The 14,361-nt window shown below is 40.1% G+C and overlaps 1 protein-coding gene across 5 annotated transcripts in view; it reads right to left on the reverse strand.

Moving 5' to 3' along the window:
• Window positions 1-941: 941 nt before the first annotated feature.
• The window catches only part of LOC131044072 (FAD-linked sulfhydryl oxidase ERV1), a 178,479-nt gene continuing 165,059 nt past the window's right edge, over window positions 942-14,361 (reverse strand). For 2 of the 5 annotated variants that reach the window (XM_059218078.1, XM_059218077.1), the window contains 2 exons: window positions 1,401-1,499; window positions 942-1,303 (listed from right to left, as the gene is read on the reverse strand). In XM_059218078.1, the coding sequence (XP_059074061.1) occupies window positions 1,195-1,303; window positions 1,401-1,499 (208 nt within the window). In that variant the 3' untranslated portion in view covers window positions 942-1,194. Of the gene's footprint in view, window positions 1,304-1,400; window positions 1,500-2,436; window positions 2,846-14,361 lie in introns of those variants that run through there. The other 3 variants (XM_057977339.2, XM_057977338.2, XM_057977340.2) reach the window with 2 other exon arrangements.

A 14,361-nucleotide genomic window follows, 5' to 3' on the forward strand; every position in this document is an offset into this window, starting at 1 on the left:
ATATTCTCCAAGAAGATCTTCAACACATCCCTCACATCTTCACAAATGAGACCAATGATGCATGCTAATGCATTTAACATCTCTTATTCTAGGGCCAAATGTCTAATAGCTAGCTTGGTAATATCTTGAATGGCATCTTGTAGGACCCTTGTGTACCTCTTTGTACTCCCCTTCCCAAGCCCTTTACCACCATTCCCTTATCCAAGCATCTTTCTTTGATCAATTGCTGAAATTTGGAACCCCAAACAAAAAAACTCACGTTCTCAATCAAATTTCATCCATCTTTTTTGATTTGATGGATACCCATACATGTTTGATAGCTCCTTTTTGGCATAGGAGAGGAGGATATGACCCAAGTTGTGAACTTCGTCTTTTGTGCTTGTGAAATTGCCCTTACCACACCCTTCTCTCCTCTCCTACCTCTTCCTCACTCTTAATGAGATAACATTATTAGGTGGTCTAATATAACATTATCTTATAAACTTTATTAATGAGATACCACTCATCTTCTAGAATGCCACCTAATATAGCTAACATTATCTTGTAAACTTTATTAAATAACAAGTTACATAAAGCAACTTTATGATAACTTTAATGCAAACTAGGTCCTAAGCAAACTTAATATGTGAATAGGTTCTAACTATGAACTAGTTAGGATATAACCACATTCAAACCAACATTCTTTCATTTCTTTCCTCATAATTGTGCTCTTCATCTCTTTTCCTTTTCACAATTTGTAAAATGACAAATGAATTCTATTTTTAATAAATGTCATTGTCTCTATTTCAAGTTTTAGTTTTGTCTAAAGAGAGATGTGGATCATTGTGAGCCCACATCTCTTTATATTTTATTAAATTTATGTTTATTTCAAAATAAAGATAAATGAAAAATATTCCACTCACCTTCTGAAAAAAAAAAAAAAATGTTTGCCATGTATAAGGGGTCTATCAAATATAACACACGTTTCTTTGCACTTTGATTAATAATAAAATGTTTCAGCAAAATCCAATCAAAACAAAAAAGACTAGTGTCACAACATATTGAATAAATAGTATTCCATGCTTGGGCAGTAGAGCTTGCAAACTCGCATGTCACCTAGAAGCTCATCATATTCTGGAGTACATCTTGCGCCAACCGTCTGGGAATGTAACTTGGGTGTATGCGGAAAACAATTTTCAAAAACAGTCAACCATATCAAACACGAGACTTTCTTTGCCCTTGCAAGTCACAAGCACCCTCGTCGCATTCCAATGCACCCCATCTTGCATCAACTCTTTGACAAGGGAAACTGGGTTTGTCCAAGCTGTTCTTAAGGAAGAACACGGTTAGTAAGATGCCAGAAAAGAAACGATTTAAATTCCACATTTGAAGTAAAATTATGTTTGAATGAGAAAGCAAACCTTCTGTTTACAACATTGTGCACGCGACACATCCATTGTGCTAACTCGGCCCCTGAGTTTGCTTCAACGGGATTTGCTCTGTAAATCGTACAGAACACTCTAAATGAATCATCTTACATATTCAAATTTTGCTCGAACACTGAAATCAGTTTTCCATCTAGAATTTTATATATTTAATATCTGTCATACAATAACAGATTAAGTTTGAAAAAGAGTACTTAGTTCTTTCTATTCCTCGTTAGCATGCTAGTCAATGCAAGCAAACAACTCTTTGCTTCTGGCCAAAGCACAAAAAGGTATCTAACCTATCAGTCTTAGAGGGTTCAGTTAGCAGCACGTCGATCCTAATGTTAGCAGCATGGCTTTTTAAGGGTTAGCCTTTACCCAAGTCATATTGGATATGACTCTATTTGACAGCACACATATTTCCTAAATGTTGTCTAGAACTAGTCAATGAGGATTAAAAAAATACTAACAATGGCGTTCCTTACAAGCTCGTTGAGGATAATACAATACAAAATATCATATACAAAGTCTACAAAATTGCAGAACTTTACAATTCCAATCATAGATTGAACTTCAAACACATCTATACTCCCATAATTTTGACTACCTGCAGTCGCAATTATTTTTCTTAATGCTTTTGTGAATGAGTACTACAAAGCTTAAAAAGGAGCATAAAACAGAGAGCACAACAAAAGAATAGTTAATAAAGTGTAGTTGTAGAAATTTACTACCATGACTATTGAGGAAAATAGAAATGTGAAGTCTACCAACCAACATAGTAAATTGTAACTTTTCATTCCCTCATTTGCACAGACATACTCTTCATTAACGTAACACCTCTCTTTAATACAAATATTAAATAATAATAATTCCATATAAATATTCCTTAAGATGTAGATACGATAAATTTTAGTACAAATGAGGTTACAATATAAACAAAGGGATTGCAAAAAAAAATTATAACCAGATTTGTTGATAAGAGTGCATAGAACAAAAGTTGAAAGTCACCAAAATAATAAGTTGAGAAAACAGACCCGTTAAGATACATGATGCCCTTGTTTCAGAGACATAATAGAGATAGATAAATAGATAGAAGTTAGAACTATAACAGTAATTTGCACAATTAACAAAAAACAAAATTGATGATTGTTTACAGATCCACTTCAGCTATCCATCCATTCAGGAATTACAAATAATAAGGGTGTAGCATGATCCACAAAAGTTGTGAATTATCATAATTGTACTGCAGTGTTGTAAAATAGTGAGTGTACCAGAATGGATCAGAATATGTTGGAAAGTGTGCCAAAATGCTTCGCATGACTTTGAAGCATGTAATTGGTACCATATCCTAATCTCTTCCAATAAACTCCAAAGGTATGATTTCCAGTCAGTGCCTTTTGCAAATTAAAAGCCACGACTGTGGTAATAGTATTGTGAAACTGTATTGTGTGCCAAAAATAAAATATGTCACAAGATTGAGCACACGTGTGATTGCTATATACACTACTACATCCTAGTAAACTCTAGGTCACATTTACAATTAGTTCTACGTACAGATCAGATGCTATAATTGCAAAAACACATTTGAAACTACAAAATGTGCCAAAATACATCATGATTGGATTGATATCAATGTGTCACTGCTTATGACAAGCAACTGTTAAAACTTTTGAACTGGCATCATTGGAAAGACAAATGTCATAAATGCGAAGACAGTAGTGAGAAATTGTTGAAGTTTTCTAGAGTGCATCCAAAAATGTATGAGGATGTTATTGATATTATCACACTATTGCCTCAAAACTCCTTGTTAGACTTCTAGTTACTAGTAGCCTAAGGTATCAGATTAGCCTACAGACAGGCCATATCCAGGTCAAGTTCGAATTGGATCTCAGTTCTGGTCTGGTCCACCTATGGGTCTAGGAAAGACATGTCAAAAGGAGCCCATCTCATTTGGGGTAAACCCATCCGTGCAGCAGCAGATTTTTGCTTTTTGCTTTTTTTTTTTTAATTATTTGACTTTGACTGGGTGCCCTAGAATTCTTCCTCTACCCTAAAAAGTGAAACACATGAAGCACCAAAACAAGTTCATTTTAGTCCATTTCTATTGCAAACAACAAATAACATTCCAAGAGGCTAAATATTCATTTTTGCATGTTGAATGATAAATCAACAAAGAGACTTGAAGATTGATCTTTGAAGGTTCTACAATGATTGCATTGTCATTCCTATCCATTTAAAAGTGTTCATTGGCTGCCAAAAAGATAAAAAAAGGATATTTTTGCAAAGAGGTAAGTTTTTTTCAATATTTTCCTTCCCTTTTGTTTTACAAACGTGAGATGAAGTTTTTTCTTTGTTTATCTAAGTTTTTTTCTTTCTTCTAATAAATGTATCAAAGATTCAAAAAAGATAGGTTTTATACATCTATGTTTTGTTTTGAATGTGTTATTTAGAAAATTTCTTGTCATAGGAATCACAATTGTAGCTAGATCTAGCTCCACAACTTGACTTAAATTCAAAATAGACTCGAATTCTCCTCTACGGATACATGTTGATATGATACAACTAGATCCAAGTGATGGGGGTTGTATTTGGATTTGCAATGGATGTGATGTTAGATATGCTAGTTCATATAGTTAGGTGAAAGCTCATTTGTGTGGAATTCTTGGGCAAGGCATCAAAAGCTGCCCTAGAAAAAATGGTGAACATGTGCCACCAGAGATAGTGATAGGATATTGTTGTGACCATTTCACACATCGCCCCATCAAGATGGGAACCCCCCTTTTTTTAGGTCCTAGCCTCTTAGTCTAGTCTCTCCCTCTTGCAAGTGAAATGAGTGAGTTCATAGGGTCTAGATTTCACGTGAGTCAGTCACGAGTGTTGGTGTTGGAAATAAACCACACCCGAACCGACGATGGACTAGTCCAAGAGGGGCCAGTAGCTCAGTGGTAGAGCACTCCAGCAGCGTATGGAAGGTCCTAGGTTCGAGTCCTAGCTGGTCCATGTCTCAACATGGTATCAGAGCGGGTTCCTTCTATAGAGCCTAACCGCTTGAAGGTAGATCCTGTGCTCTCAAGGGAAATTCAATCACAATCAATCGCAGATTTAAGATCTCTTCCAGATAGAAAGGTGACTACAGAGGATAATGCAGTGATTACACTCGCTGACCTCCGCCCTTCATAGTGGCGTCGATCAAGCGTCTAAACAAATTAGGTGGCAATCAGGGGATTGAGTCTCCCCATGCCTCGAGAACAAGTATGATGGCCCAAAATCCTTTGCGCCTGAAATTCCATGGGAAAACGCAAACAACAACCTGTGCAAAAAGTTGCCTACTGCGCAATCACAGGATTTCGCCCAAGATTTCAAAGGTCGACATTGTCAGCATTGAAAGATGTCGGCTTGTGACTCAAACTTGGGCTGTTGTGGCTAAAGAGGTTTATGTGCTTGATACAAATTCTTTGTAGAAGAAGAAAGGGCTAGAGACAGAGCCCGCAGCCCTGTGGAATCGGTACTTGGATTGGCTTTATCAGCACAAGGAGCTCGGATTGTATATCGATGTCAGCCCAATGGGGTTTACGGATGAATTCGTGGAGGCGATGGAACCCAAGTTTCAAAGCGCTTTTAAGGCCTTGGAAGAGCTTGAGGTTGGTTTGATTGCCAATCCGGACAAGGGCCGCATGGTCAGGCATTATTGGCTCAGTATGTCTAGTATTGCTCCCAATCCTAATTTGCAGCAGCAGATTGATAGTACGCTTGACGCTATCTGCAGATTTGCTGACGATGTAGTCAACGTCAAGGATGGCCTCTCTGCTCAGAGCATCGCTCGATTCTTGTTGCCAGCTTCCCAGTGTGAATTCACTTTAAATTTGGTTTTGGAAGAGTTGCAGAAGGATCCATGGGCGGCGCAGACGGATGCAAGAGTTGCACGTTGCACTGGCACTGCTCTCAGCGTGGTCGCAGGGCTGGTTGGGGCTTGTGTGCCTGGCACTGTTGCCAGAATTATGCTTTTCATTGGTGGTCACTCTACCCAAGGTTCAGGCACTAACGAATCTCTATTCAAGGAAGGAAGATTGCTTGCATTTCTTCGCAGAGGAAGAATCAACATTCAGAGGGAGACTGACATATCGTCAGAAGTAACTTTGGACGAAGAGGTCAAAAGGTTGATATTTGCTTCAGAGGGAGCTTGTTTTTCAGTTTTACAGGGAGCCTAACATTTCAGCTTCAGAGGGAGCCTGACATTTCAGCTTCAGAGGGAGCCACGTCATCATGAAGATTTGGTTAATGCATTTTTCTCTGTGATGGAGAAATTTGAGGTGAAAGCCCTTGTTAATGAGTTCTTCTCAGAGAGAGAGAAGTTCGAGGTGCAATCCCTTGTTAATGAGTTCTCTGTGAGAGAGAAGTTCGAGGTGCAATCCCTTGTTAATGAGTTCTTCTTTGCGAGAGAGAAGTTCGAGGTGAAATCCCTTGTTAATGAGTTCTTCTCTGTGAGAAGTTCGAGGTGCAATCCCTTGTTAATGCATTCTTCTCTAGGAGAAGTTTGAGGTGAAAGCCCTCGATCCACCCTCTGCGAGTAGGTACGGTGCATCCACCCTTTGCAAGTAAGCATGGTGGAGATGCACTCTTCTCTGTGAGAGAAGTTTGAGGTTTCAGCCCTTGTTATGCATTCTTCTCTGTGAGAGAAGTTTGAGGTATCAGCCCTTGTTATGCATTCTTCTCTGTGAGAGAAGTTTGAGGTATCAACCCTTGTTGTGCATTCTTCTCTGTGAGAGAAGTTTGAGGTTTCAGCCCTTGTTGTGCATTCTTCTCTGTGAGAGAAGTTTGAGGTATCAGCCCTTGTTGTGCATTCTTCTCTGTGAGAGAAGTTTGAGGTATCAGCCCTTGTTGTGCATTCTTCTCTATGAGAGAAGTTTGAGGTTCCATCCCTTGTTGTGCATTCTACTCTGTGAGAGAAGTTTGAGGTATCAGCCCTTGTTGTGCATTCTTCTCTGTGAGAGAAGTTTGAGGTTCCAGCCCTTGTTCCACCCTCTGCGAGTAGGGTATGGTGGATCCACCCTCTGCGAGTAGGTATGGTGGATGTCATGTGAGAGACTCCGTGACTTAGCATTTGTGTGTATTCACCCTCTGAGAGTAGCCATTGTGGTCAAACATCACAATTAGGTGATATGCTATCACAATGAGGTGATAAGCTTCTTTCATTCACATGAGTATAATCATTATGTTAGTCATCACGATGAGGTGATGTGACTTGTAGAGATTAAGAAGGATTCATCCCTAGCTAAGAGGGAGTGTTGATGATATAGCGTCGGTAGAAATCCTACAGGCCGACTCAGCAAGATCAAATGTGTGAATGGCCTATTGGCCTTAAACATTTGATGAATCTGTGACTTATATTAATCCTTTAATATCTTTATTAAGTCACATATGCATTATCAGGTTTAATGATTAAACATACATTATTGAGTTTGACTTATCGGATTTGTTTCAAAGGGGTCGACTTTTGGTTAAAGTCCGCCACCCCTCGTTTGAAGGAATGCAATGCTTCATGAAGGTCGTGCCTCCTTGATGAGAGCCGACTCTTGGATATCTCCTTTCGACGGGTATATATGGATGTGGTCTTCCCTCTTTGGAACAAAGATAAGACAACAAGTTCGATCATAATCAAGCAGATCGAATTCATGTACAAGCAGATCAATTGATGGTGAGAAATTAATGTAGCGTTCTCGGGGGTGACGATAAGATCTTATCGTCTATGGTTGGGAAGGCAACAGATCTGATGTTTGCCTATGGTTAACGAGCACTACCTTAAAATCAACATGGTATCAGAGCTAGGTCCAGGATAGGAGCCCCAAGCACACGAGAGGTGTGGCTTAAGGGGGGGTGTTGGTGTTGGAAATAAGCCACACCCAAACTGACGATGGACTGGTCCAAGAGGGGCCAGTAGCTCAATGGTAGAGCACTCCAGCAGCATATGGAAGGTCCTAGGTTCGATTCCTAGCTGGTCCATGTCTCAACAATGAGCTCAACCGAAGAGTTTAAAGAACTGCTAGTTAATGACACTCTAAGTGCTTGAGGTTAAAGGCGAAAGCTTCAAGTGCTTCTCATGAGGAGCGAAATTCACTTTGAATACCCTTGACAAAGAACGAAATTGTTCCAAGAGCCTTATCTTGCAATTTTGAATGGAGAGTGAAACAAGGTGAGTGAGCAAACACTTAGTATTCAATTTCAATCCACTTCGTGTTCAAGCTTAGGAGAGCGAACTTCAGGTTTGACCATAGGGGAGTGAACTCCAGGAATTGAGCTAGAGGAGCGAACTTCATGTTTGGAGGTAGGAGAGCGAATTTCCCCTAAGAACCTTGTTTGAGTGTATATTCAAGTTTGAGCGTTTGAATGAAATAACTTAAAAACCCTAAGGATTAAATCAATAAAGCAACAAGGTGGTTGAAGAAAAGTTCATTTGAAATTAACTTCATCTCCAAGCCCCCAAGAGCGAACTTCAGGTTTGACCATAGAGGAGCGAACTTCATGAACTCAAGGAGGAGAGCGAACTTCATGAACTCAAGGAGGGGAGCGAACTTCATGTCCAATTATAGAGGAGCGAACTTTTAATAAGATACAACACTGCTAATTCATCTCCTCGAGCTAATCTGATGCCTTAACATGCTTAGGAGAGAACAATTTTGAATTTAAGATGATGAAAGGCAAGAAGTTTACTTCAGGTTTGAGCATAGGGGAGCGAACTTCAGGATTTGAAGGAGGAGAGCAAACTTCATGATTTGAAGGAGGAGAGCGAAATTCATGTTTGGAAGTAGGAAAGCGAAGGAGATTTGAGAGCATTTACCTTGAGTTGATTCGATTTGGAGTTGAAACCAAACTTCATGTTCAAGCACCCAAGAGCGAACTTCATGTTTGGAAGGAGATGAGCGAACTTCAAGATTTAAGATGCAAGAGCGAACTTCACAAATCAAAGCATGAGAGCGAACTTCATGTACAAAGGGCGTGGAGCGAACTTCATGTGTCTTGGTTTGAGAGCAAATTTCATGAACATGTCAACTAGAGCGCACTTCGTGTGAATGAGATTTTGAGCGAACTTCATGTGATGGCTGAGAGGAGCGAACTTCATGAACTCAAGGAGGGGACGAATTTCCTTGATATTTCTAATGCAAATTAAAGATTAATCAAACATTATTTTGGCGCCCCTAAATAAAATTCAAATTTAAATAAAAGGAGGTAAAGTCGGCCAGCTTGAAAAGGTGATTTATTATTTTAATTTTATTAAACCAAGTCGGCCCTTATAGGAAAAGACATAACCCTTTCCTTAATCGCCTATAAGAAGGTATTCAAACATCAAATCAAATCAAACTCTTCTCTCTAATCAGCGAATTTCAGGAGCAGATTAGCGAATTTCATCATCATCAAAAGCGAATTTAGCCACTAAGGTTGCAGATTCAGGAGCAAATTCCATTATTGAGCAGAAGAATTCATCTACAAGGAAGCGAATTTCATCTTCAAGAAGGAATATCATCAGCGAATTTACCCCAAGGAGCAGCAAATTCATCATTGCAAGGGCGAATTTATATATTCACACTCAGCAACAGCAGGTTCCTCAATCACGTCAATTGATCAATAGCCCTCATATCAGGTCGAATCATCAAAAATCAGGGGTAAGTGCATCATAGTGACTGATATAAAATCAGGTGCAGGTCTGATTAAGGTCAGAAATTGATTTTGTTTAGCAAATCAGACCTTAATCCATCTAGAGGTGCGAATGGATGGAAAAAAATCAGTCTTATTTAGCCATTAATTTCATATTCATTAAGATGTAAGATTGATTTAGAAAACGAGACTTGCCCAAAATCGCCCAAACTCGGCGAGTCCGAGTCCGAGTCAGGCCAAACGAGTCCCAGGGGCTCGGACTCGGACTCGGCCGAGTCTGGAGAGTAAACTCGCCAGACTCGCTGAGTTGGCGATTTTGGCTCAAAATCGCCAGACTCGGCGAGTCCTGAGCCCCAGACTCGGCTACTGGCTGGGTTAATAAAATGACAAAAAAAAAAACATTTTAAAAAGTTTTTTTAAAAAGTAATAAGTTTTTTTGGAAGGGCGAAATTTGACATTTTGGTCTCTCCGTCAGGATTATTTTATGGAATATAACATTTAAGTATAAGTGCTTATACTTTAAGTTATATTCCATATATACTGTCAGGATGTTTGAGAGTGGTTTCGGGCCTCCAGGAGTTATATTGCAAAATCTAGTTTTTGGAGGATTCTTCAGTTTTCCAGACTTAGTCAAATTTCAGGATCAGGACATTCCAGACTTAGCCAAATTTCAGGGCATTTGAAGATCAGGATGACATTCCAGACTTTATCACTCACCAACTTGACCTAGCTTGGACCTTCAAGAATGATACTCACTCACCAAGCAAGACCCAATTAGCAACAAGAGCAAAACCAGGCCCTAAGGAAGACTCTCAAAGAAACCCTAATTCAGACTTGTAATAAGTTTTTTTGGCCTCGCGGGGCGCTGCCCCTCGACCTCGCCCTGTATCGCGACAGGGAGCGCACAAGGGGCGCTGCCCCCAAATCCCCATCGAAAAATATGGGGGAAACTGCGTCGATAGAAGTAGAGAAAATTTAACCTCCAAGTCTCACATTGATTGGATCGACTAGGTAGATATAGAGGTTGAGACTGTAGCCATGGCAGAGGAGGAGCGGAGAGCACGAGCACAGACAGGAGATTCAGAGGCAGATAGTGACACGGATGTTCTTGATGTTGGTGAGCATGGCATGGTGTCACGGGGAGCGGCTATGGCAGTCGAATCATCCAAGACCTACCTCAGACGCCTTCGCAGGGGGCTGGGGCCGGAGAGTGCAGGCTCCTCTGAGCCATAGACTTGTACTTGTATTTACCTTTGGTATTTGTATGAAACATTTGATGATGATCATATGATGACATGGATTTTTTATTCCATGAGTTTTGTAATATTGTATACATTTGACAATATTTATATATCTATGTTTGTTATTTTCTTCAGCTACAATTTGCGTTTATGCTAATGTGATTGATGTATACTTGTGTATGTAATCAAATGAGCCGAGTTTGATGATGTTATTGTGTCTTAAGGTGTATTCAATAAAGGGTGTCTGAAACAAGTTTTAAATATTTAAAAATCTCTAAATTTCTTGAGTTTTTCACTATCCCGAGTCCAGCCGAGTCTGGAGCCGAGTTTGACGCCGAGTCCCGAGTCCGAGTCCGAGTTGGCCTTGCCGAGTCCGAGCCGAGTCCGAGTCCCGTTTCTTTGATTTAGATCAATATCATAGGTAGCTTACTAAGAAATAGTCTTCATCATATCGACATTTCACATACTTTTCACCACTATCCTAACTTGCATATCTCTTATAGGTGAAAAATGGCGGCTCCTAAACCAAATAAAACCATGACCTGTCATGCACTCATCAAGGAAGACTCGAAGAGCGGCGCATTAGAAACCAGAATCACGTCTCATTGGAGCAAAGTAGGAGACACCAATCTCGGGAAGTTCGACACCAAGAAGTCTCGGCACCCGTCGTACACAAATGAACCCTACTGCTACAGCCAAGAAGATGATTGATAGTGGGATCATAAATGCAACTGGCTTCCCTCCCATGGTGCAATGCTACGAGTTAATTGTGGAGTGTGCCCAACATTATGACTCTCCCTCAAGAAGAATAGTGGCGAAGGATGGAACAGTGCTTGCATATCTCTCAGAAAGAGCAATTAGTGAAGCATTTCATCTACCTGAACCTAAGGACATGGTCTACATAAGTATGGAAGGAGCTAAGTCCGCCTATGATGATGACCCAGATGCGTGTTCAAAGATCATTGACAAGTTTTGGTTGAAGAAGAGTAGAGCTGGAAGGTGCAGATGGCCCGATGAATTACATAGGGTGGACTTCAAAGATGAATTCAGAGACTTCATCACCCTACTTCATCGAATGGTTGGTGCACCAGAGGCTTCTTATTTCGAAGACTGGAGGTTCTACTTCATAGAGACTGTCACTCATGGCAAGGATGCAATCAATTGGGCGAGGCTCATCAGCAACAATATTGATCTACAGTTAAGAAGGTTGATGCGCACTAGAACATTCTACATGAGCTCCTACATCATATACTCTCTTGCAAGAAATTACGAGTATCCAGGACTGATGTATATGGGTGTAGTTGGAAGAAGACCCAGAGAGATAAAGCTGCATGAGTTTTATACGCAGCTTCATCATCCACCTAAACTACACTATAAGAGAGAGAATGATGCATTCACTATGCACATCACGAGGATGCTTCGAGGTGGACTGCAACAAAGACTCTCTCCAATGGCACAAGCATCAGTACAACAACATGGTGCATGGTTCATCCAATTCCCGAAGTTCACTTATATCAAAGTTCAAGGATGTCCTTCTCCTCCCTACATGTTGCCACGCTCCCGACAGACAGAGTGGTGTTACTTGAGGTGGTAAGACAATTGGTGGCATATATTAAGGCATATAGGCATAAACATTGAACCAGTGTTTCTTTTCCTATTACGCTTGGAGACTCTATTGAAGTGTGCCCTTCCTTTCAAGTAGCAGAGGATGCCGAGAAAGAGTTAGCACTTTATTCACTCAAGCCATTCACTCCCAGAGATCGCTTCGATCCATATGATAATATAAAAGGAATTTTGGGAAAGAAGTATGGACACCAGTGGCAGTTGGAGGAATATTGGATGAACATTCAAGATGATGGGGAAGTAAAGAAGAAGATGTATTCCAAGCTACCTCTCGATTTCATCAGGAAATGTAAGTTGTTTCAGGTTGCTGATCAAGTCCAGGATAGTGGCAAATATCTTTAGTCCGCCTATGCTAAAGAAAACAAGGAGATCAACATCAAGTGGGTTGACATGGAGGTCGTGGATTTAAAGGAGTTGATGAAACAAGTCTTGGAATACACTCACATATGGGTAGACGTACAGCACCAGAAATTGAAAGAGCAGAACATAACAATGCCATTCGACTCAGAAGAAAGAGCAAATGATGAAAATGAAGCAAGCGCAAGTGGGAGTGCTCCTCAACCATCTCACTGAAGAGGTTCGAAGAGAAAGGATGATCGTGGAGAAAAGGAGTCATCAAGGAAAAAGCATAAATCAAGTTCCAGTCATCCTTCCTCCAGGCATGAAGAAGAGTTGAACCAGGATGAAAGACACGAAGAACAAAGGGTAGAGAAGGAATTGAGTCAAGGAGCAAACGAATCAATGGAATCCACAGTTCACAATGATAAAGGCAAAGAGAAATCATCACAAGGAAAAGAATATCTCACTCATCACATCCAAGAGATCAAAGGAGATGAATAAGAAGACAATGATGAAACTACTTCACCACCTAGAGATGAGCAAATGCGTGAAGAAACACAGATTCAAGAAGGGAGATCCTCTATTTCTGAATGGCGTAAGGAAAGATTAGCCCAAGAAGTGATAGTAGTTGATGAAGAACCAACAAACGACATAGCGAGCCTTCTAAGACAGACTCAAGAAGTCACCGAGAAAAGGAAAGCTACAAAGATGTCCAAGGTGATTAGAGATGATTCAGGATCAAGGAAGTTGCAAATAGCTACTCCAAGGGTTGATAAATATGAAGGTGAGATCACAACAAATGAGTATGATATGGAGACTATTGATTTGGGTCCGCTCACCTCCGAGCAAGCCATAGGTGATGCAAATGATTCATTGAAGGTAGTTAATGATATGCTAAGAGCTGAAGTAGAAAAGAATAAAAGGTTAGAGAAAGAGATAAGCGTGTGGAGTAACTACTTCCAACAGTTCCAGGAGCCATTGAGACATAAGAGTCCAGCAGCTACACTGCCACCCTTGCTTCCTGCGGAATCAGTTGATCATATGGAGAAGATGAGGAATTCGGCACAATTGATGGACACGTGGATAGAAGATTCATATACCAGAGTTAGAAAGTTCATGAAGGACATAATGAAGACACTCGACACAGTCATAAGAGTTCTTGGAAGAACTCATGTTCTCATAGAGGCCTTCAAAGCATTTGCTCATGCTAGAGATGTCATCATTCCAGTATCACAAGTAATAAGGAAAACACCCAGGGAAGTCTTATCAAGAGAGAAGATAAGAAGAGAAGGATCTACACCCAACTTTCTGCAATGGAGTAGTCTACTTCGCACAAAGAAGATCGTTTTTAAGGGGATTAGAAATGGATTCAGTCAAGTTCAAGATGATATGCATCCTATTCATGATAAGATAGTAGAAGTAGCACAGATTGTTTTGGAGAGGAATATTGATCCAAAGACGATTATAGAAGCTAGAGAGTTGGAAGAGAGAATAAGAGTTATCTTTCATGGGACTGATGGAATGATCACTAAAGGGCAGTTGGATGATATGCTTGAGCTTGTGGTATTAGCTAGCAAGACTCAAGAACTCGAACCTGAATGGGAGAATGCCATCGTCAAAGCTTTCGATGAAGTCATGCACATGGAGGAACAGTTGAAGTCTCTACTTGAGGTCCCAATGACTAAGATAGAGGGCATAGTGACCAGATTCATTGAATATGCCAAGAGGGAAGGAGAGAAAGGAAACAAGATTCTAGAAAATAGTTTGTTATGATCCTACTTGGCAATTCATTTTCTCATTGGAGGATGCTTCCTCAATTTCTGTGCCAACACATGTTATTTTCTCATTGGTTGATTCCATGATGATGTTTATCTAGATAGGGTTTCATTTGTATTAAACCATAATTAGGGTTTAGGTGGCAAAATCTTGGCCCTTGATCTTCATTCGATCTTGGCCCTTCATTGTATTTGGAGCCCTATATAAACTCCACTCATTTCATTTGTTAACAGTTAGTGAATAAGTAAGTTAGTAAGTTAAAGAGAGAAAGCTAGATATCAGCTAGAGAGATTAGATATTAGAGATAGAATTCAAGAGTGATAACA

The sequence above is a fragment of the Cryptomeria japonica genome, chromosome 3, assembly GCF_030272615.1.
Source record: "Cryptomeria japonica chromosome 3, Sugi_1.0, whole genome shotgun sequence".
NCBI lineage: Eukaryota > Viridiplantae > Streptophyta > Pinopsida > Cupressales > Cupressaceae > Cryptomeria > Cryptomeria japonica.